This window comes from Sebastes fasciatus, chromosome 8 (assembly GCF_043250625.1).
Source record: "Sebastes fasciatus isolate fSebFas1 chromosome 8, fSebFas1.pri, whole genome shotgun sequence".
NCBI lineage: Eukaryota > Metazoa > Chordata > Actinopteri > Perciformes > Sebastidae > Sebastes > Sebastes fasciatus.
The window spans coordinates 25,252,753-25,277,369 of NC_133802.1; the positions used below are offsets into that span (position 1 = coordinate 25,252,753).

Sequence of the window (24,617 nt, forward strand, 5' to 3'; positions counted from 1 at the left end):
GGTAACGTGAGCCGCCGAGTGCAAAACCGTGGTAACGCGGGTAGAAGTCAGACGGCGGTACCACGGTTTTGCACTCTGCGGCTCACGTTACCGCAGTTTTTGTCCATTCTGGGCTACTGTAGAAACATGCTGGAGCAACATGGCGGACTTTGTGAAAAGGACTTGCTCCCTATGTAGATATGAAGGGCTCATTCTAAGCTGACGAAAAAGACGACAATTCTTAGTTTCAGGTGAAAGAAAGCATAGTTATGAATATTATATTACAATTCTGCTAACAGATCCCCCAAAATGCTTCACACTGTTCCTTTAATATGGAAGAGAAGATGTAAAAAGATATATTAACAGGATATCCATATCAAATCTAAGCCCACATCTGGTTTTTATAAGCACTTAAACAAGAAACAAATTCTCAATCAATGACAGGAAATAACCGTGTACAATGAACACGTTTCTGCTCTAAATTAAGAAAATATGTTCAAGTCAGACGGCTTATGGTCACAATCAAAACAGATGCCGAAGTGAGGAAAACACGTCAGAAAAGAAAAGAAAGACTGCTTCTTGAGGCACAAAAGTGGCAGCAAAAATAGAGCATTACTAAAATACTCAAACCGACATGATTGTCAGACTGACAATGATTAACACAGATTAGTCCTATCAGAGACCTGATGGACTTTGGTTGTCACTGATGTACGTTAGATTATTGGCACTATGCAGCCGTTTTTGGCAAAAAAACAACAACCACATATTAAACATGAATTTTAATTTGTCGTCACAGCACTTATCATGAACTTATTCATGAGCAGCCGATGTTTGTTTAAAAGTAGCAACGACCACAGGATGACTCAGAGATGACACTTTAACCAGTGGCAAAGGTTTTACATTGAATCCTACTAGTATAAATTAACAGGGGTTTGATGCATGTGGTAGGACGCTTTTTAGGAAAACTCGGGTTTATTACAAGTTGGGTTTATTTTTGTTGTTTTGTTGTTTGTGATCAGCAATCAGCTGAGATCTGAGAACACGGTGACATGGCTAAAAATAGATCCAAAGACAAACAGTTAGTCAATCAGACAGGTTGTGAATAAGCAGTTTTGCCACACAAGTTAACACTTTATTTGGAGGTAAAAACCAAAAGTGAGTGCATTTGTAATATCCCTAATAATCCCTCATTGCGCAAGAGAACTGAGTGCAAACAACTACAGTAAGAACAGCAGGCCATTGTTGAACCAGGAAGTTGGCTTGTAGACTGTGATGGATGTCTACAACAGGTATTCATTTTACAGTTTGACATCTAATGCGACTAACCTAGGGGTTTGTTTAAAGAGGACCTATTATACTTATTTTCAGGTGCATACTTATATTTTAGGTTTCTACGAGAACATGTTTACATGCTTTAATGTTCAAAAAAGCTTGATTTTTTTCTCATACCGGCTGTGCTGCAGCACCTCTTTTCACCCTCTGTCTAAAACGCTCTATCTGAGCTCCTGCCCCGCCCTCCCAAAAAGCCCAGTCTGCTCTGATTGGTCAGCTGGCCCACTGTTGTGATTGGTCAACCAAACCAAACCAAACTCTTTGGACTCCACTCCAGCTCCGCTCTAACTAGCTTTGTTTGAGGGCGTGCCAAACTAGCCGTTATGCAAATGTGTTACTTGATGACATCACCAAGTTACAGAAGAAAAGGCGGGACTTCAAGAAACACACTAAAGGAAAGGGAAAAAGCACAAAAGCATAATAGGTCCTCTTTAAAACCTGTTTGACCGTCTCACTGTTAGACATAACCGATACAAAAATAAAACCCAAGTTGTAATAAACCGTTTTTCTTTAAGATCATGAGTATGTGATCTACAGCAGCCCATCGATCCGTCCACTCCCTAAGGCCCCTTTTCCTGTTCAGGGTCGCCAGGGCTGCTATCCCAGCATGCATTGGGGGGAGAGTCAGTTTACAAAGAAAAACAAAAAGAAAATGCATGTATATAAACCTGCAGCAGTTCATGATGGAGGATGAGCATTCCTAGAATGCAGTATGTGGCTTTCAAATGTTCCACACATCATTTAAAAAAATGTGTCAAACGACAAGTCTGAGCTTTGGCTGGAAAAGCCTCCAAAAGGCCTCCCATCTCAGGCACCGGTGCCCTATTCACATCTTATATTCAGATGCAGTCAAGATCAATTTCATGTTACACCATCACAGAATTAAAATCTTACAGCTTCAATGCTTTACAGATATTCACAATATCATACATTCAGCAGCTGCTGTACCACAGATGAGACAAAACCAGCACACTGGAATGCAAAAATGTAAGACAAAAAGCTTACAGAAGTCGCTTCCTTCATCAAGCTGAAGGACACCCTGAGCTTCCCTTTTTACTGACTGATATTAGACAAAGCAAAGGATCAAGGCTGATTGAAGTTTAAGTATACGTGATCATGTTATGCACAAAGGAATACTGTTACACAGGAATAGTGATGGAATTGTAAAGCCTGCACCGAGTGCTTTCACACTTTGTGTGGTCCGGACCGAGGCGAAAAAAATTATACATTTTTGCATTTTAGTTCTGGTCCGGTTCCTGTTCCCACTGATTTTTTACAAACGAAGTAAGAGGGGTAAACATGAAGTCATACAGACTGACAGGTTGATTGGACTGTTTTGCCGATTGTCATAATGCATCATCAGAACCCACGTGGGGAAATCAAATTCTGGTGACTGACAGAAGTTTATGCTACAATGCATGATTTTTTTCCACCTTGGTCTGGACCAAATGAACACAAACTACAGGTGTGAACTGTGAAAGCACACTAAATGGATCCTGGGAAAACAAAACATGGGGTGGGTCCTCTTTACCTGGAATGTGTCATCCCGTCCGGACCGCCGCAGGTAAGCAAACAGAATTTTGTTATTACCTTGACCCCCATTTCAGGCAGCATTTTTAAGTCTTAAGTTCTGAGTCCTGCAGAAGTGGTCTGTGGTTCTGCTCAGCAGCCATGGCCTTCAAGGTTGCTGTCTGGATCTGCCTGGCCTTGTTGTACAAGAGGACCCCGATGAACACGAGGACGGTGCCGATGGCGCTGAGGATGGTGACCTGGTTACTGAACACGATGATGCTGAGCCAAACCAACATGGCGTGTTTGACAGTACTGGCAACACTGAGGAAGAGATGAGGGCTTTTACTGTTGGCATTAACATCAAATTAATCACATTCATGACCTGTTATGAGAAACATGATAAAGATGCCTGGCTCAATTCCATTTGGTTACAGGTCTGCATGCCAAAAACATGACTTGTCAGTAGTAGAGTTCAGTGTATATAGGACAGATTGGTCCAAGCACAGAGTCACAGTAGTGTGTAGAGGGTATTAATGTAAATCTACAGCAGCAGAAGACCCTGCCAGGTACAACTCCTGTCAACTCCAAGATAACCAAACCTGGACAAGGCCCGACACATCTTAATTTCTGTTGCAGCACGCTGATCATATGGTCGGTGTAATGGTGTCGGCACTGATTTCTTGGCTAATACTAACTGAACTGAGCATGATTTAAATGTTACAACATAAATAAAGCCTTGTAGTTGACCAGCTTCCTCCTTTCATGGCTACAGCTTCTGCTTTTTCAGCAGGTCAATGTGTCAAATCATAATGCACTCAGTCAAATGGCCTGAACATTCTCCCGATAAAGAATCCAACAAGAGATTAGATTAGATTGTTAATTAGCCACACGAGGCCGGTGGAGTTTGTTTTCGGTATAGTGCGTTATTCTCTGCAGCGCAAATACATAAATATTAGACAAATACATAAATGGACAACAGCAGACCATCCTGGTAATGCATGTCAGTGGTATGTGAGGAGGGAGGAGTTCAGGGTCCTGATGGCTAAGGGGAAAAATGTGAAAATGTGACACAACTGTTTTCACATATGCACTATTCCTCCCCATGACCAGTAAACACACACTGATGTGTAAAAATCGGTGCAGTTCCCCTTTAAGATAAATTGAAATTGAGGATTTACGACATGCATACATGGCTGGAAAATGTGCAGACGCAGCATGTTGTTATCTAATAAGTACGGACCATTTCCAACATGTTGATAAACCTCACCAAGAACTCTGTACTCTACTGGAGATAGAAAGGATCATATTCAGGCAGGTGTGCCCGATAAAGTGGCCAACAGTGTGTGTAATTATCTTCAACATCAGCTTCATCTGCAAACCACAACCTGCAGCTGGTATAAGCCAGTTGGGACACAAGTGACCAGTAACATGTTGTCAGCGGTTTCAGTAAAGATTAAGAGTAGGGCTGTCAAAGTCAACACGATAATAATATTTGTTTTAACGCCACTAATTTCTTTAATGCATTAACGCAATTTGCTATTTTCAGGTTGTAGCGGGCTCAATTAATAACACTCCAAACTAGCGCTAATGTTTGGTGAGGAAAAACTGTCATGGACAATTCCAAAGCGGTCCCCTGACACCTGACCTCAAGATATGTGAATGAAAATGGGTTCTATGGGTACCCACGAGTCTCCCCTTTACAGACATGCCCACTTTATGATAATCACATGCAGTTTGGGGCAAGTCATAGTCGAGTCAGCACACTGTCACACTGACACACTGACAGCTGTTGTTGCCTTTTGGGCTGCAGTTTGCGATGTTATGATTTGAGCATATTTTGTATGCTAAATGCAGTACCTGTGAGGGTTTCTGGACAATATTTGTCATTGTTTTATGTTAATTGATTTCCAATAATAAATAATACATATGTTTGCATAAAGCAGCATATTTGTCCACTCCCATGATAAGAGTATTAAATACTTGACAAATCTCCCTTTAAGGTACATTTTGAACAGATAAAAAATGATAACGAATAATCATGATTAACTATGGACAGTCGTGCGATTAATCACGATTAAATATTGTAATCGATTGACAGCCCTAATTAAGAGCCATGTTATGATTGGGTTTTGTGCCTTTCTCCTACCTGAAGGTAACAGGGGAAATTCGTCCCATGAGGGCATAGGCAGTGACACTCTGCAGGTGGAACAGGGCGCCGTCCAAAAGCAGCAACAGGACGATGTCTTGACTGAAGATGAAGCTTCGCCCGCTCTTCCCGATCACTGGGATGTCCTGGAAACATGGAGACGGAGCACGACCACCATCAACATCACACATTTTTATTTTTTTTATTTTGGTTGATAGGGACGATGCAATTTAACATAGTTCCAATACGGGGCATGAAACTGATGTTCTGCAGAGTTTATAGCTATATGATATCTAATCCGGTATCGGTGCATCCCTAAACAATACACGTACCACAGTGCTCTCAGTAAATACACTTGGCTAACTGTAAAAGTAATTACAACAATAATTGTAGCAGTTGTTTGTTGACTTACCAAGAGGAACACCCAGGCAGGTATGAGCATGATGACTGCTGCTGCGCTGGTATAAAACTGCAGTTCTGGAGGGCTGAAATAAGTCAGAGATTTTATAACAAGTGTTTTTTTTAAATTGCACAAAATTCTGTAATTTGACAGTTCTTTTACCTGAACCTGTACGTGTCTCCACTTAGCAGTTTTTTGGAGAATACGTTCTGCAAACTGAGATCAGAGATAAAGTGTTAAATAAAGCATTAACACTGCCGTGGGACAGCTGTGTTGAGTGCTGCAGTACCAGTCCATGATGTTGGTGGAGAGAGCGGCGGAGAAGCCGAGCATGTTGAAGCTGATCTCTGAGGCTGTGCAGAGGGCCAGGCCGACCATGACGGGGAACAGGGCCATGTTTACCCATACCCCTGCAAATTGCAGAACAAACAGCATACACAATGAAATGAGTCACCACACCTGCCAACACAAATCCCTTGTTCTGATTTCCCTGCGGCAGTCCTAATGGTAGGACCACATTGCATGCATTGTATGGATATAATTATCATCATTATTATTGCTAATAATAATAATAATTGCAGGTGCTGTGGCAATAAAATGTTTTACTAGCACAGGTAAGTTAACTCAGTAGATCTGCTTTGTGAGATTTGCTGTTTTATATGTCATCAAAAGCATGCATCTTTGGCTCTAACTGCCTTGATATTCCTGCTTAAAGCGTCAGAGGACCCTGCACAGAGACAACCTGCACAGAGACAACCTGTTTGGGTGCCTACAGTGATTTATGTGCGTCAACGAAGCCATGACAATGCCTTTAGTGTATCTTGGCTCACTATATGTTGATCAAGTAAGAAGAAAACAAAACATTCAGAAGAGAATGACAAGAGACCAAAACCAACAATGTGTTCAACACTCCATCAGAAGTGAAAGATATTCATTGTCCTGACATTTTACACCCCGACCCCCTAAAACAGACAGTGTGTGTGCTCCACCTGTATACTCCCCGAGGATCAGCCTGGACATGATGACAGTGAAGATGGGCGCTGAGCTCTTCACCGTCTCTGCAAAAGACACCGCCACGTTTTTCAGGCTCACCAAGCCCAGAACCACCGTTGTGAACCTGACAAATAGAAAACGAAGATGATGGCTATACTGGACTTTTACAAAAAACATCAGAATTTCTTCATCTATTATCAAGCCTGTACTACTTCCTTAAAAGCTACTAGTATAATCTCTAACTGGTGATTTACTAAATTGCTAAAAAGAGAGAGGGGACCTACTACCTCATGAGTCCAACAAACAGCATGATCATGATGAAGTTAGGGGGGTAGTCGGTTCTGGACTTGTGCTTGTACAGGCAGCAGGGCACATACATCTTTAGGAAGCCTATGACGGTGGTGGAGAGCATCTGAATAGCACCTGGGGAGCATATGGAAGACAACAAAATAGAGTCACAAACACTGAAAAGACGACATGAAAGTCAAAATTGTTCACATCCTTGAACTGCTTGCTGTTACCTAATATTTACATTGGCCTTGTTTATTCACAGCTAGACTAATAAAGGCGTAAGCATAAATAGTTTGACAATCTACAGCAGTACAGGTCATTCTGTAGGTTTTGCATGTTTTAGACACAGCCATTGGTTTCCATTCATTTCAGTGGACAAAAATCAACTTAATGTGTATGTAAAAATGCTTGAATTAGGAAATCCATCATAGTGAATAATTTGATGTATTTAAATGCTAATATTTTACGTCACAGTTACATTATCATCATTGTAATTTAACGAACCTTAAATATAATTTACACTAATGCAAAATGTATTATTGGAAAAATGCAAACAATAAGCTAATGTGGTCATTGTGAAAAGGGTCATTTGAACTTAGTTGTTTCTTGTAGAGCTACAACGATTAATCGATTATTAAATTAATCGCCAACTATTTTGATAATTGATTAATCAGTTTGAGTAATTTATTAATAAAAAGTCTAAATTCTCTGATTCCAGCTTCTTAAATGTGAATATTTTCTGGTTTCTTTACTCCTCTATGACAGTAAACTGAATATCTTTGAGTTGTGGACAAAACAAGACATTTGAGATCATCATCTTGGGCTTTGGGAAACACTGATCAACATTTTCCCCCATTTTCTGACATTTTATAGACCAAACAACTAATCGATTAATCGAGAAAATAATCAACAAATCAATCGACAATGAAAATAATCGGTACTTGCAGCTCTGGTTTCTTGCATTCAAATCTTTGGCATCTGGCAGACAGTTGTGGGCTGCCGCTGTCACAACATATGTTGTCATTTTTGCCAAAACAAATAAAGGTTGCTCATCCAAAAGGTTCTTCATGCTTGGAAGGCAGGAAATCAATCTTCAGACTTGAGGTGTGCTTTATAAACATTCAGCAGTAAAAACTACATCTATTTGCAATATGCAGTAGAAAAAGGCTAAAACCTGCAAAACCACCAGTATGGTCCTATAAGATTTTACTAATCACAGAAACATACAAAGCAATAACATAGAAGCTTCATGCCTTATTAAGTCTAGGTAATATTAATATTAGTAGTAGCATGAGTATCTGTTTCTTTACCCAGCATGCTGGGCTCCCCCTCCAGCAGTGACAGGATGTACTTGTTGAGGAACAGCGTGCAGAAGCTGAAGAAGAACCAGAGGCCCAGGTATGTCAGAGAACGCCAGTTCCACACCCCTGACTCCGCCTCGATCACCGTAGTCTCTGTGACTGTGATCTTTAGCACCTCCTCCCCTGGCCGGCTCTCGCTGCGGGACACCAACACTCGCTCCTGGCGGGTGCGAAACGGTGACAGGAGGCGCCACACCGGGTGCCTGCCATTCTGCTTGCCGCCCGGCATCCCACCTGCTGCCTGAGGGCCCCCAGGGGCCCGACAGGTTGGTGATAAGAGGGAGGTGAGGGGGTCGATGAGATGTTTTGAAGGTTAGTCCATCTTCTGATTGGTCCAGCAGTTGGTCAGCCTCTCAGTCTCGCCGTTTTGGTGTCCCCTGTCCTCTGCTGCAGATGCTGGAAAGTCTTCTGTCAGGTGAGAAACAGAAGGTGAACAGAAGGGGAAAAAAATAGTCATCCTCTTTGCATACACTGGAAAAATCCCATTTATGTATCACACTGTTTCACACACATTCAGTGATTGTCCATCCACTTATTACAGCTTTTTAAAATATTACATATAGTGTATTTTGTCTCATGCTGGTCTGATATTTGACATACAATCACATAATTGCCTCCCCCTCACTGTCAGGTCAGCTGAGTCTGTACCACATTTTAAAAAACTTTTAAAAACCCACATATATAAGCTGGCGTTTTTATAAGTTTGTTGCTTGCAAATCCTTTGGTTTTGATTTTATTTGTCTTTTAATTCTGTTTTGTTTTTTATATTGCTTTTATTGTTGATAATCTGCTTCAGATTTATAAACTGTATGTTGTATGTTTTCATATAATATTGTGTACTATTATGTATTATATGTTTAACTGCTGTTTTTGAAAAATGCTATAGAAATAAAGATTATTCATATTTATTATTTGTTACGACGCTCCATTATTACTTCACATTCAAGTGTTCACATTTATTATCATCATATGCACAACAATTACAACGAAGCAGTCGCTGGCAATGAAAATGTTGGATCTCAGGTTCCCTTCAACAATGCGCATTAAATATATATAAATATATATATAAATATAAGGAAAATCACACAAGTAAAAGCAAAATGAGAATCTAAGACATAAAATAGTACAATATATATATATATATATATATATATATATACATACACATATATATATATATATAAATAAATACAAATAAATTAATACATAAATACATACATTAATATAAATACTAATACAAATAAATAAATAAGACATATATAAATCAAATTAAAAATAAGTAATGTAAATGGATAAACTGAATGTAAACAGGAATCTAGTATGCATTTGCCTAATCGGAAGTAATAAATATATACACATAAATAATATTTTTTTTTAAAATATATATATATATATATAAAATAAATATATATAAATATATCAATAAATACATAAATGAATATAAATACAAATACAAATAAATAAATACATAAATGAATATAAATACAAATAAATTAATACAAATACAAATAAATAAATAAATTATATATATGAAAAACAGGAATATTTAATTAATACTCTATTCACAGTCTATGCTTAAACTGTTTGCTGTGTTATTTATTATTATTATTTAGTATTTATTGAATACTACACTGATGCTGCAAACGACTACTATAGGTTCAAACACATTCACATAAACTCAGCTACAGCACCACAGAGCTCCTTATGACAGAAAGCAGTGGTTAGATCTAACTGAGCCATGCTGCTGAAAGAAGACCGAGGAGGGTAACAGGTGAACCAAACATTAACCACTTTACACACACATCTGTGCTATATTTGGTGTGACTATTATTATTACACTGTGACTTCAAAATAGGTTCTTTAAAAAACACCCCTGAGCTTTTGTTATCAAGAGCCAACGTCGGGCAAACAATAGAACAACAACACTGCCTATAAACACATGTTAAGTTTAGTGCAGCTTGCTAAGAAGTTAACACAAGATATTAGATTAAATGCAAACTCAAAATGTATAAAGACCTCTTACCTCTTTGGATCTGGATGCTTCAAGTTTGCAGTGAAAGATCCAGTAAACCCAGCAGCTGGGTGAACCAGACAGCAGCGAGTGTTATGAGAAGAGGAAGTGTCACATTGACGTTAGCTAGCCGCTGTATGGAGCTGTAGATGTAGATGTAAAGAGGAGGAAGCTACAGAGACAGCCGGGCTGTCCGCCATACTCCACAACAATACTCAATAAACAATAACCTCTCTTATCTATCTGGGTTGATCACATAGAGAATCTGTGCACCTGACTTTGAGACGTGGCTGCTAACAACAATCAATGCGCAGCGTCAAGCTGACCTGAAACAACAACACAATACAAACACACAGGCCTTCACAATAAAACCTCCACACCAAGCAGTCGATGGTAATGAAAATGTCTCTTCAACAATGCTCATTAAATCTATCTATCTATCTATCTATAAATATATATATAATGATCCTTCATGGATGTACAGAAGAACTTTTATTATTATTATTATTATTATTATTATTATTATTATTATAATATATATATATATATATATATATATATATATATAAGGAAAATCACACATGTAAAAGCAAAATGAGAATCTAAGAAATAAAATAGTACAAAAATAATATATTTATATATATATATATATATATATAATATTATTGTATTTATTATTATATATATATATTATTTATTATAAATAAAATTAAAATAATTAATAAAATAAGTAATGTAAATGGATAAATGGATAAACTGAATGTAAACAGGAATATTGTATGCATATGCATAATCGTAAGTAATAAATATATATACATAAATAAATAAATAATAATAATATATATAATAGAAATAAATAAATATATATAAATATATCAATAAATAATTAAATGAATATAAATACAAATAAATAAATACATAAATAAATATAAATTCAAATAAATAAATAAATACAAATAAATAAATACATAAATAATAATATATATGAAAAGTTGTTTTTATTTCATTAATACTCCTTTCACAGTCTATACTTAATTCACTATACTAGCTTACATGACCATATGGGGTAACCCATTGGTCATATTGGGTAAAAATTTAGCAACGGTTCAAACTTATTTTATTGTAATGATCGCTCTGAATGTTTAGATATGTTATTATGATTATAAATTAGTACTTTTCGCCTTAATAAAAGAATATGTTTTTATTTTACTTGATCCAATCATTGCGTTTCCGGTTCAGACTGACGTCAACTTGATGCAGCTGCCACGAAACAAATGGATGGTGCTCAACAATGATGTCTTCAAAATAACCGAGTTTGTGGTCATTTTTAAAAATGCAATTTTGAGTGATTTGAAAATTGAATACACTTTAAAAAATATTTAAAAATTATTATACCAATATCAACATATATATACACACACTGTAAAACACTTTTGAGTAGTTGTAGTTCCCCACTATGACCACTGCAGGGCAGCAAACACTTATGATCAGTTATACTTTCAGGACAATAGTGATTCAGGGTTGCACTTTCATAAAGTTGGGGGCTTCAAAAATAAATCCCTATTCTATACAAACTGGTTTAACAATAATACACTTTTAATTAACCAATTGATTAATGCAAATGGGCTTTTGTAGAGTTACTCTGAATTCCTTAAAGGTCCCATATCGTGCTCATTTTCAGGTTCATACTTGTATTTTGTGTTTCTACTAGAACATGTTTACATGCTGTAATGTTAAAAAAAAAAAGTTATTTTCCTCCTTCTGTCTGCTTAAATATACCTGTATTTAGGCTCTGACTGAAACGCTCCGTTTTAGTGCAGTTCAACGGAATTATAACAGAATTGCGTTGCCTTGCAACAGTTTGGGTCCATGTTAACTTCCTGTCAGCTGATGTCATTAACATACACTGCAACCAGGAAATAAACTGGGACCCATTTAGAATATTTACATTTAAAACCATGTAATGGTCTAAATATTGTATATTTGGCTTGTTTCAAATGCACAATTTCTGAATACAGGCAGTGTGTATTTCTCTGTATATTGAGCGCTTCGATACTTTCACAGTATTTATATAACTTAAACCTGCTTTATAATATAAAAACATGGAAATCTCACTTTTTACAATATGGGACCTTTAACACTTCACCAATAGGGTGACCAGATCCCCAAAAAAACAAATGTGGGACAAATTAAACAGCAATTAAGTAGTGACTGATTTTTGCTAAATAAACATACAAATATGTTACATTAATATTATACTTGTTATAAGGAATTAATCTGACTGGCTAAACTCAAGAAAGCCTCTCAGTCCTCCAGTCTTCCAGGGGGCAGCAGCGCTTCCGAGTAGACAAACTAAATAGACCAAAAAGAAATGTAAAGCAGAAGAAGAAGAAGAACAGGCACTTCTTCCTGTTTACATTTTTAGTTTTGCCAATGTGAAAGTGAAGTTCTGTTAGCTGGAGGTGGGCCTTCAGGTAAAGCTCGCAGGAATGTGAGCTGCAAGTCCCAACAGGCTGGTCCACACGGAAATGGACGAGATAAGGTTAGTAGAGACGTTTCTACACTTATTTACCTGTTCAGATATCTGGTAGTTATGCTAACTGTTAATAACGCTTTATCAAACAACAGGTTATTTTAATTAAATGTAAACTTAATCTCACATGATGTATGTAAAGTATGTATTTATATATAGATATAGTCTTTAGTAGCACATTATGACTGTAGGACTAAACCTGTCACAGACTTTTAAAGGTCCCATATTGTAAAAAGTGACATTTTCATGGCTTTTATATTATTAAGCAGGTTTAAGTTCTATATAAATACTGTGAAAGTATCGAAATGCTTAATCCACAGAGAAATACACACAGCCCGTATTCAGAAACCGAGCTTTTGAAACAAGCCGTCAGGATTTTCTGTCCATTTGTGATGTCACAAATCTACAATATTTAGACCATTTCAAAGTTTTAAACGTAAACATTCCAAATGGGTCCCAGCTTATTTCCTGGTTGCAGTGTATGTGAATGACATCAGCTGACCGGAAGTAAACATGGACCCAAGCTGTTTCCTAGCAACGCAATTCTGTTGCAATTCCATAGAAATGTACTAAAACGGAGCGTTTCAGACAGAAAGTAAATACAGGTATATATAAGCAGAAATTATGAGCAAAATAAAGTTTTTAAAAAAAAATCAAAGTATGTAAACATGTTCAAGTAGAAACCCAAAATACAAGTATGAACCTGAAAATGAGCATGTATCCCCTTTAAAACTGATACAGTTACATGTAGCATGAGTGAATTAATGAAAATGGAGCAATAGGTAAATATAATACACAAAACATAAACTATACAAAGAAGCAGAAAAACAGAAATATAGAAGTGAGTTTCATGTCAAATTGGCTGGGCTTATTATGTGACATTAAGTTGTATATGAAAGATAAAATTGAATCACTACACATATTCTGATAAAATATGAATGGATTTTTGGATGTGTTGATGCCTGCCTGAGTGTATTTAACAGATTTCTAGCCATTCATTAGTTCATGTTATTTAGTCATTTTTAAACTTTTAAAACTAATTTATTTATGTGTTGTGCTGCTTTACGAAGCACAACATATAAGTTGCGAAATTTAAAATTTCACAACTTTCCAACTCGCCATGCTCTACAGTCGACTACGGGTCTTTCGTAACTCACTATTTACATGCCTAAACAAATCATTAATGGGAAAGCTGACTCTCCGCATTCCCTCTTTCCTGGTTTCACGGCAGGATCAGTTTGATGATACCTCAAGTCACTCTACATAGGGTAATGGAACATAAAATTAAATTCATCCCCAACAACACTAAGTTTACAAAAAATACATAAACGCTGCTCTTTAGTAGTACCTTTGTATCTGTCTACCTCAGTTGCCAGCGGGAAGGTACCAGTTTTTAAGTGAGCACATACAGACCTCTGTCCTCTCTGTAAATTAAATTATATATAAGGTTCAGTGTAGTAATCCTCTCGTAGTTTCTGAGTTTTGGCTTATTCCAAATCTCAATCTTCCATTGTTCCTTATGGATCTTTAGTAGTTTTTGTTTGACTATATTTATCAGAAAGAAAGAGAAAATATTGAAGAGACTTCTCTTGACCATGGGCAACTATGTGCTCTGTCCTAGTTAAAGATCTTTCTTGTGTTTTTCCTTTGTTTTGTGTCATTCATTTAGTCTTGTTTATTTTTTTCATGTTATTCATTCATGTTTAGTGTTTCCTGTTTTATTTTGAAGTACTCACCTTGCCTCTCATTTCAGGTAGCTTTGCTTCTTGCCCTTGTGTGTTTCCTGCCTGTGTGATTACCTTCCCCACCCTGATTATTTTCACCTGTCCTTCTTCCATCACCCTTCCTCCCTCCCTTGTGTATTTAGTCTTTGTGCTCCCTTTGTATGCTCCCAGTTTGTCAGACTTCAATGTCAAGCTGATTCTCCTTGTGTATTTCTGTAGTGGTTATTTAGACCTTGGTTTTTGTGTTTTTGTCTCTGCTTTTAGCCTAGTGATTTTTGGATACCTCTGCTTATTCCTGGACTCCTCTTCTGTGTACTGAACACCTGCTTTAAAAACCTTTCTTTCATTCCTCCTGCTCTGAGTGTTTTGAGTCCTGCATTTGAGTCCACTGTCTGTTTGTACCATCGTCACACTTAATGTATCTGGCCTCTAATCACTGAGCATGCAGTACATCATTTCTTTTTTTTCATTATTTGTCCTCACCTGTTTTTTTATAGGCCTTTTTTCCCAGATGGCATTTTTGTCAGTGTAGGAAAATCACAGGTTTTAAATAATGAAATTAGTGATTGTTGTCACACTGTCTTGGCTTACTGGGACATTTTAATAGACTCAAAATGTCTGCTGTGAAAAAGGCCTTCTGTATTTCCTACTCTATTCCCTTTGCTCAGTCTGGAACGTTTCTAGACTATATATATATATTTTTTTTTAATTTTTTAATTTTTTTTTATTTTCCCTTTGCTTGTGTTCTGCTGTTGTTGCTTCGGTACTATCCTGTGCTTACAGTTAGTTGCTTTGCTTCTTTAGTCATTTTAATTTTGTATTTTGATATCTGTCCAATATTTTGTCCATATCTGTATATCAGGGCTAAATAAGATTATTCAGTGGCCTTGATGAATCTTTTAATCTACTGTACTGTATCTCTGCAGTCCTGCAATGCATTCAAGTTAAAGCTGCACCTGTGTATAATTTATTATTATATTCTTTACACTGCAGTCCTTTGTTGGGCAACCGGATTTCTGGGCAACCTCAGGAGGACCCAGACCTTCTGTCTCCAAACCTGAGGCCGCGACACCAGGAGTTGATCCTGACACCATGTGGACCGGTGAGCTGCTTCAGCAGAAATGAAACTAAAACTTGAGTAATTCTGAAAGCAGAAGTCAAGTCCAGTTTTATTTGCACAGTGTAATGAAATAGAGGGACACTGGAACAAATGATGTGGGTGTGATGATGGGCTCAAATTTCATCTGAATAATCATTAAATTCATTTCAAACTATTGGAAAAACCTCAGAACCTCAGACCTACTGTTTTGTGAAATTGGACTTGCAGACACTGATTCCAATGAAAGTCTTTTGTCCTCATCACAGGTTGTTTCACATTCTTTGTCCTCTCCATCGCTACCCTCTTTTAGATAAAGCCCTGGTCAGAGCTGTCATGTTTGCTCAAGTTCTACTTCTGCTTCACCATAACGTCTCTGCTGGCGCTGCTCGGCCTCACCATATACAGCATCTACAAGCAGCACATGGGCATGGATGAGCCTGATGAGGAGGACAACTTAACTGTATCTCTCATCCAGTTAGTTGGGATATGTGAGTACAATCACTCCATCTAAAGGAACAAAGCCATGTAACTCAGTTCTTCAGGAAGTCACTCTTATGCCACAGCTGACCGCACTGTTTGCAAAAAGCAGAAGTTTTTCTGATGTAATAATCATGTGATGAATACTGGAGGAGCTGATGATCAGACAAAGTTAAGAAACCTTCAAACAAAACTTTGGACTTTAGTAGCTTGTAATAGGCATTTGTTATTATTGTTGACATTTTATACACTAAATGGTTAAGAGATTAATCAATAGTTAATAATTGTCACCTGCAGCCCTTCAGATGCAGCATAAGAATATAGCAAATGGAACCAATGCAGGTCCAGGATACAATATCAGGACCATAATAAGTATAAAATATGAATGAACACTGCATTATAAAGGCTATACTGTTAGAGATACACAGATGATGGAGTGTGTGAGCATTAAAGGGACTGTTTGTAACTTCTTACACGTATAAATCATTGCGGGTTGGTGTCCCATGCGCGCTCGCGTGTGGCTACGCTGTTCAGACAAGACTCCAACACAAACTACACGGAAGCACCAAAACCGCAAAGTTCTATCTAGTGAAGCACGTCTTGCAAAACAGTGTTGGCCACGGTCGGAGGACGCGGGGGAGACCGTAGCTTTGGTCTCCAGGGCCGGAGTCTCTGCTGTACTCTGCTCCTCTGCTTGCCTTCACTCACACGCCGCGCTCTTTCTCGCTGTTTCGCTCCACTCTCCCCTGCATGCGCGCACACTCCACACTGCAGAAGAGTTAGTAGCTCTGAGAATATCTAGTGAATGTACAGTGGACGTTTGTGCAGAAATAACTGCTGCAGCTCCTCCAGACCAACAGAGGTTTCCCGTGTCTTGTGAAGTGACGGGGCTCCGCAGCGAGAAACGTTATCGTCTCCGACCAAGACTCCGGTGTCTCCCCTGTTCCCTCCGGTCGCCGTCGGGAGGCTGAGGCAGGAAAAGCCAACACTAGGATCGGCATTGATTCATGAAGAGACCTTCGTCTGGTCAGCTAACATTACTGCCAAGCAGGTGAAATATAGAGTGATATTGTGGTTTTAGCTGACGTGTGTTGCCTCACTGTTTTGAGCGATGCTCGTTCACGTCTATGTAGAGCGAGCACAAGCGCGAGCAACAGGGCGCTGACTTTCGTTGACTTAACGGCCACAGGTGTCGCTGTTAACAAGCAATTTCTGATTCTTACAAACAGTCCCTTTAAAGAAAAATGTACATGTAAAAGATGTGAGATATGACAAATATGAACGTGTAGCTATCTAAAGAATACATTATTGTAGAGAAGTGACTTGTGTTGTATGGTCTGTCCCCTGCAGTGTTCTGCATCTACTACATCATCCGGGGTGTGTTGCAGGAGAATAGACAGGAGCTGGTGGTGTTTGTCCTCAGCGTGTTGGGGGTGATGGTTCGATCGGTGGTCAACTTCGCCGTTTTGGAGTCAAAGGACAAGCAGGAGCTGCGGGTAGGTCGCCCTCTGCTGTTATTAAAGGGTAACTTTGGTATTTTTCAACCTGGACCTTATTTCCAGACCCTGATCAGTGCACAGGCCATGTAGACTCAACAACACTGGTAGTTTGGGGTGCTGTAGACTGATAGGTCAGATATTCTTGATGAACAAAAAAGTATGCTATTTACTGCATTTAAATACATTATATATACATATAAACCCATGCTTCCATAATAGTGGTAGTATAAGAATAATTAAAAATACTATGTAAATTGCTGCCTTAACCCTATAGTCACATTCATTTTCCTTGACAGAGACCTGATACTTTATGAAGTTCAATTCTAGGGTTTTTTAGGTAAATATTAACTGCAAATAAAATCTAATGACCAACAATCACTCGCTACTGTGAGTAAATCTTAATCACTGTCAGCATAGATAACGATTAATGGAACTGAACTTATAAACATAATCAACTCAGAGCTTCTCTATGGACAGTATGAAGACACTGTAAAGAAAGAGATTACAATACGATTAGATAAGATTCATACTAGCTGCTGGTTTCCTCTAATAATGTAATGACAGAGGGAATAACAGCAGATCCTAATAACTTTCTTCCTGTTGAAAGTGTCATGCTTTCACCACTAGATGTCCCTATTGTTAAATGTATCAGTCACGTCTAGTTGTGTTAGTCTTTATATCTCTGGCTTGATAGCATGACTGTTAGTTGACTGTTGACTCTCCATGATGCATAGTTACTGACTCCTGCCCTGAATAAGGGCTTATTCCAGTGTGCCTAGAAGCACAAGGCAAAGCCTTGTGCAAAGCACACTGGTCTATTATTCGACGGGCTTATTTTCTTCTTCTTCTGCCAAACTTTGCCGCGCTACTCCTCCGATCAGAGAAAAAAGTTAATACTTTTCGAAACTGCCGCCGAGATCACATTTTTGAAACTACAGACCCAAATGTCGCACCATTTGTTCATCAGAAACTCCTAACTGGTCTCATAAACAATCTAAGCGATAGGAGTCACGGTTTCTGTCGTAGAAGCACTTTTATGACATGTACGTCTCTGGTTAACTCCTATTATAAACTGCCCCACTGCAGCAGTGGCCAGTCACCACGGCAACTTCAGATTGCTGCTAGACAGCTGATTCACATTAGCCAATCAGAGCAGGCTGACTAACGCACGCACACACACACACGCACACGCACACTATTTACTGTATCACGCCATTTCAGTGAGCCAGCATGCTCTAAATCAGGCTTCAATGGATCAGGGCCATAATTAATGTTATTAATTACACCTGTGATTAAAAGCCCCCAACTCTCATTGTATGACAACAGGAAACTAGGTATTCACCTACTTTTCAAAATAAAAGCCCTCAACTCTTACTTTATAATAACAGGAAACTAAACACTCCTCTCGGCCCCCCAATCACCATGGCAACCAGTGACAGAATGATCGGGAATGGTGTGCTATGACCTGTCTAAGAGATTCGCGTAGCGGTCTCCGAAAAAATCGCACAAAAGCGCGATTCCTTTGCTCCATAGGAATGAGTGGCAAATCGACGTGAAGAGAGCTAAAAAATACTCGTCTTTAGGGCCATACAGAGTCGCCATACTTTAACGTAGAAAAATGATTAAAAGTTTAAACGGGTCACGAGACTTGGGACTTTATTGGGCCTATCATCCCCCTCTTCTAACCTCACTGTGGTCCTCAGACCCCCCCCAGCACCAGGCACACTGGTCAAAATTTCTTGCGAAATTTTCTAGTGAAGTCTTACTATTCCTCTTCTTACGGTTTTTGCCGCGCTACTCCTCCCTCAGCGTTGCCAACAATGCCTGGAAGGCACGTTCACATTCATCATTCCATATCACTTTCGAGGTTGATTTTTTTGTTAGTTCGGTGAGTGGTGCCGCCAATGTAGAGAAATGGGGAACAAACCTTCTGTACCACCCCACCAGTCCTAAAAAGGATCTCACTTGCTTCTTGGTCAGGGGTCTTGGAATCATCTGTATGGCCTTTATCTTCTCCATTTGTGGCCTTATCTGCCCACGGCCGACCAGGTACCCAAGGTATTTCACCTCCTCCTGAGCCCAGGAACACTTGTTTGCATTCAGGGTCAGCCCAGCTTCCTGTATCTTGCTTAGGACGATTTCAAGATGCTGCAAGTGTTCTTCCCAGGATTCACTGTAGATTACCACATCATCAAGATAGGCAGCTGAAAACCTGGAGCAATCATTAAGAACAATGTCCATTAATCTTTGAAAGGTCGCAGGTGCGCCATGAAGGCCAAAGAGTAACACAGTGTACTGGAACAAGCCCATTCCTGGAATCTGGAACGCTGTGTATTCTTTGCAAGATGGGTCAAGAGGCACTTGCCAGTAACCTTTACAAAGGTCTAATGCTGTGATGTAGTTGGCTTTCCCGATTCTCTCTAGCAGCTCATCAATACGGGGCATGGGATATGAATCAAAACAGGAAATACTGTTCAGTTTCCTCATGTCTGAACAGAACCGAGGTTGAGTAAAATTTTTCTTGGGAACAAGCACTATGGGGTTTGACCACTCACTTCTGGATGGTTCAATGACTCCCATGTCCAACATCATCTGCACCTCCTTCTTCAGTGGTTCCATCATTCCAGTGTGCATAGAAGCACAAGGCAAAGCCTTGTGCAAAGCACACTGGTCTATTATTCGTCGGGCTTATTCCAGTGTGCCGAGAAGCACAAGGCAAAGCCTTGTGCTTCTCGGCACACTGGAATGATGGAGAGTTGGGGAGAGTTGGTGGAGTTGGTGGGGCTTTTAATCACAGGTGTAATTGATCACATTAATTATGGCCCTGATCCATTGAAGCCCTGGTTTAGAGCATGCTGGCTCACTGAAATGGCGTGATACAGTAAATAGTGTGCGTGTGTTAGTCAGCCTGCTCTGATTGGCTAATGTGAATCAGCTGTCTAGCAGCAATCTGAAGTTGCCGTGGTGATTGGCCACTGCTGCAGTGGGGCAGTTTATAATAGGAGTTAACCAGAGACGTACATGTCATAAAAGTGCTTCTACGACAAAAAACGTGACTCCTATCGCTTAGATTGTTCATGAGACCAGTTAGGAGTCTCTGATGAACAAATGGTGCGACATTTGGGTCTGTAGTTTCAAAAATGTGACCTCGGCGGCAGTTTCGAAAAGTATTAACTTTTTTCTCTGATCCAAAACATTCTATGAAATTTAATATGGGGCCCTATGGGAGCGAAGCCTGCAGGAAACACTATGTGCATGTCATTTCTCTATAGCTGGCAGCTGGTCAGTCCGTCCATCCCTTTTGTCTGAAATGTCTCAACAATTATTAGATGGATTGCCTTGAAATGAGGATTAATCCTACTGACTTAGGTGATCCTCTCACTTCTCCTGTAGTGGCACCCTCAGGTTAATGGGTTTTATTCATAACTAAATGCCTGCAAAACTACATTAGTATTAAGTAACATCACTCATCATGACTGTATAAAGGATGTTATATGTATATGGAATTTAACATCCATCAGCATTGATTTACGATCTGTGATCTGTTTGTGTCGCAGGTTCGTTTTGTGTGCATCATGTGTTTTGGCGTGATCCACGTCTTCTGCACCACGCTGCTCATCCAGAGGCCCAACATGATGGCGTTCCGTGTGGGCGGGGCCTTGGAGAGCCTCCAGGAGCAATACTTCCTCCTCAACCTGTGTTTCTCCATGGTGACCTTTGACCTTCAGGCTCAGGTACATCTACATTCCTCAACACAGAAATGTGACATACAGACTCCGCAGTGCGGATGATAGGACACTTTTTACACTCATTAGGTGCTTTTCACCACAAATATTTAATAGGATGTAAAAGGTTCTAGGTTAAGCTTTATTGACATTTTATTTATATATACTGTGTGTATATATATATATACTGTGTGTATATATATATATATATATATATATATCTTAAAAAAGGTCTATCTATATATCAACATGGGAGTGGGCAAATGTATGTGTATATTTATTATTGGAAATCAATTAACAGAAAACAATAAATATTGTCCAGAAACCCTCACAGGTACTGCATTTAGCATAACAAAATATGCTCAAATCATAACATGGCAAACTCAAGCCCAACAGGCAACAACAGCTGTCAGTGTGTCAGTGTGCTGACATACTAGGAATTTTTTAAAAACTTTTCAGACATGCTGCGACCTTTTTACGACTTTTTTCAACATACTATATGACTTTTTTACGGATTTTTTCTATACTATGACTTTTCGACATACTATAACTTTTTTACGACTTTTTTCGACATGTTATACTATGACTTTCACAACTTTTTTCGCCATACTATAGCATGACTTTTTTCAACTTTTTTCAACACTCAGACTTTTTTTATCACTTTTTTCGACCTGCTATACTATGACTTTTTTTTATATACTATACTATGAATGAAAATGTTATAATATAGTATGTCAAAAAAAAGTTGAAAAAAAGTCATAGTATAGAACGTCGAAAAGTATGACGAAAAACGTCATGCTATAGAATGTTAAAAAAAGTCATACTATAGTAGGTCGAAAAAAGTCATTGTATAGTATGTCAAAAAAACTCATAGTATAGTATGTCGCAAAAAGTAAGAGCAAAGCATGTCGAAAAAATTTATTTTTTTTATAATATAGTATGTCAAAAAAAGTTGAAAAAAAGTAATAGTATAGCATGTCGAAAAAAGTGGTAAAAACGTCATGATATTGTACGTTATAAACTGTCAGTATAGTATGTCATAAACAAAGTCTAAAAAAAGTCATAGTATAGTATGTCTTCAAATGAGCTACTGACTTCATTAACGACATGTTGTTTCCATTTCAGTTGTGTCTGTGTATCCTAATCACAGCGTTGGACTTGACCATGTCTACTGTCAACACCATTATCCTGGGAATCGGAGTGGTTTGGGCCTGCCTGACCGCCGTTATCGGGGCTGTTGCGGTGAGTGCACTTCATCCACATTCACTAGTAAAACTGCTCTTTGTACAAAGGGACAATAAACTAATAAGAAAAGAGCAGACGTAGTAGTTGTAACTAATTGTTGTTTTTCAGGTTTTAAAGGAAGCCAAGGTCTTAGTTTGGGTCTTCATGCTTCAGAACATTCCTCAACTAGCCTTCTTTGTTTACCTGGTGTACACGGTGAGTTCAAAATAATAGGTTTTCCCCAAGGGTATAATAAAGTATTTTACCTGTAGATGTTATATTATACATTGTATATCATCCATGTACATTAAGAAGCGGATTACTGCAGGAAAATAATGGTTTTGCTTTAATTACAGGTGGTAGTGAAATGGTATGAGGACAACACGTACACCCTGGAGGCAGCTGCCGTCACCGGAGCTTTGATTTCACTGGTTATTAAAGCGGTTTTAATCTGGGGCCTCATCAGACTGGTGTACAGCTCCGTTCAAGGCCTGAGGGAGAGGAGTGAGTAAACTGTCTGATGTCACTGCTTTTCTTTTCTTGGTTTCAAGTCCTTCAAACTCTGAGCAGAAGACCAAACAAATGCTACATCAGGGGGGCGTTGACTCATCTTTGCAGATTTCTAAATATTCTGGTCTACTTCCCTCTTGATGTTGTCTTGATCAGGTGCCTGATTCTGAGAGTTTCCCTGACTGGACTGACCTTGAGTGCATTTATGTTGGCTAGAAAGCTGCAGAACACCAAAATGTTGTACTTATTTACTTTTTTTTTGCAGTGTTTGCACCCAGCAAGTGATAAAACACATCCGGTGGTCGTGGACCAAGGACACAGCTGCATGCTGAGGAGCCTACGTTAAGAAGCTTTAGCACTTTGCTGCTGACTATGGATCTCACATTTATACTTAACATCAACTCCACCAAGTCAGTCAGCTGATATCTGTTTTTAGTCATAAAAACATGTGTGCCTATCTACTGATGTAAAGCATCACAACTGAAACTACATCAGATGCCTTTGTAGATTGGATTTATAATGTTTTTTTTATTTAGTTTTTACTGTAATATGCATTGTAATATGTTAATCCATACAGTTTGTGGACACCAAAAGTATTGTCCAACATCCTCCATTTCAAAAGGTGCTTTTATCTTACAAAAGGTATTTTGTCCTTTCCTTACATTCAGTGTTGACTTGGCTTTTTGAAATCGTAATTGTCTAAACTTGAATCTTGTGATCTGCATTGTCCACTGGAATATTTTTTACTTACCTTTCTGCAGCACCTTAATACATTTACTCAAGTGTTTGTTTTTATTCAAGTTTCTGTAAAAAATTGAGATTGATGTTTTGATTTGTTGCACAATAAGAATGAGAAGGAAGTTATTTGGCTTTTATTTTTTTTCTTTCCTATGCACATACTCATAGAGCTGGAGTTACATCCAGGTAAGTACTATTTTTATTTCTATCACTTTTTAGTGGTTTATTGCTAACAAATTGCACGACTTCCACAACAGTCCTTCAATTTATAGCAAACGTGAATCTAAGGTCTGGTTTCAGGTGTGAAGCACGGCTGTGTCTAGAAGGTGACCCACGAGTGGAGAAAGAGATGGTTAAGATTAAGGCCCGACACAGCAAGCCTTCGGTCAGTCGTCGGACAATTTGGGGCCGTCGGTGAACGTCTGTCGGCATAGTTTTTTCGGTGTGTCCCGCACCGTCAGCTCTAGTCTGCCCGTGTCAGTTTTTTCGGCAGTTTCGGTGCCCGTCGGTGAGAGAAATCACTCTGATTGGCGGTTCAGCTTAAACGAATCAGTGCATGAAAAGAGAAATGGACGTGAGGAAAGCAAGCCAACGAGCTTGTCATTTTTCACCTTCATCTCAACTGATCATTCCAACACCGGTCTGGAATGAAGTTAAGTGGTGAGTGAGAGTGGTTTGAAAATTGACAGCAGATGCCACTTTGTTTCATGTACGTATCTTTACAACGACTTGTATATCCGCATTCCTCGGTCGTCCGGTTTTTCTTTTTGAATGACAAATACAGACTACCGCCACATGCTGGTAGGGAGAGTTTGTTCCTCTCACGCAGTAGTTGGCTGTAGTCTTTGCGGTGTGTTTGAGTGCAACATTTTGGCCAAGACACAGGAGACGTGAAGCTACTCAACAGGCGGCCTTCGTCGCCGCAAGTTCTCTGATGTCGGGTTGAGTGTCTGGGCCTTTATGCATTGATCTCGAATAGTTAAGGTTAGGACAGGTCGTCAGGCAGCGAGTCTCGCAAGAGTTCTTGCCAGATTTTGCAATTTGCGGGTTACCTTCTAGACAC

The 24,617-nt window shown here is 38.9% G+C and overlaps 2 protein-coding genes across 2 annotated transcripts; one reads left to right on the top strand and one right to left on the bottom strand.

Moving 5' to 3' along the window:
* Nucleotides 1-987: 987 nt before the first annotated feature.
* Nucleotides 988-10,345, bottom strand: LOC141773018 (solute carrier family 35 member E2A). The gene is made up of 9 exons (XM_074644638.1): nucleotides 10,038-10,345; nucleotides 7,964-8,422; nucleotides 6,650-6,785; nucleotides 6,359-6,486; nucleotides 5,659-5,779; nucleotides 5,532-5,585; nucleotides 5,382-5,454; nucleotides 4,970-5,115; nucleotides 988-3,144 (listed from the first exon to the last, which is right to left on the bottom strand). Exons 2-9 carry the CDS (start codon nucleotides 8,241-8,243, stop codon nucleotides 2,928-2,930), a joined length of 1,155 nt encoding a protein of 384 aa, XP_074500739.1. The 5' UTR covers nucleotides 8,244-8,422; nucleotides 10,038-10,345; the 3' UTR covers nucleotides 988-2,927.
* Nucleotides 10,346-12,412: 2,067 nt separating this feature from the next.
* LOC141773022 (uncharacterized) lies at nucleotides 12,413-23,603 on the top strand. Its single transcript, XM_074644645.1, has 9 exons — nucleotides 12,413-12,567; nucleotides 15,276-15,384; nucleotides 15,692-15,869; nucleotides 17,209-17,354; nucleotides 20,915-21,091; nucleotides 22,208-22,324; nucleotides 22,436-22,522; nucleotides 22,663-22,810; nucleotides 23,082-23,603. The coding sequence occupies exons 1-9, from the start codon at nucleotides 12,554-12,556 to the stop codon at nucleotides 23,099-23,101; spliced, it is 996 nt and encodes a 331-aa protein (XP_074500746.1). The 5' UTR covers nucleotides 12,413-12,553; the 3' UTR covers nucleotides 23,102-23,603.
* Nucleotides 23,604-24,617: the final 1,014 nt, after the last annotated feature.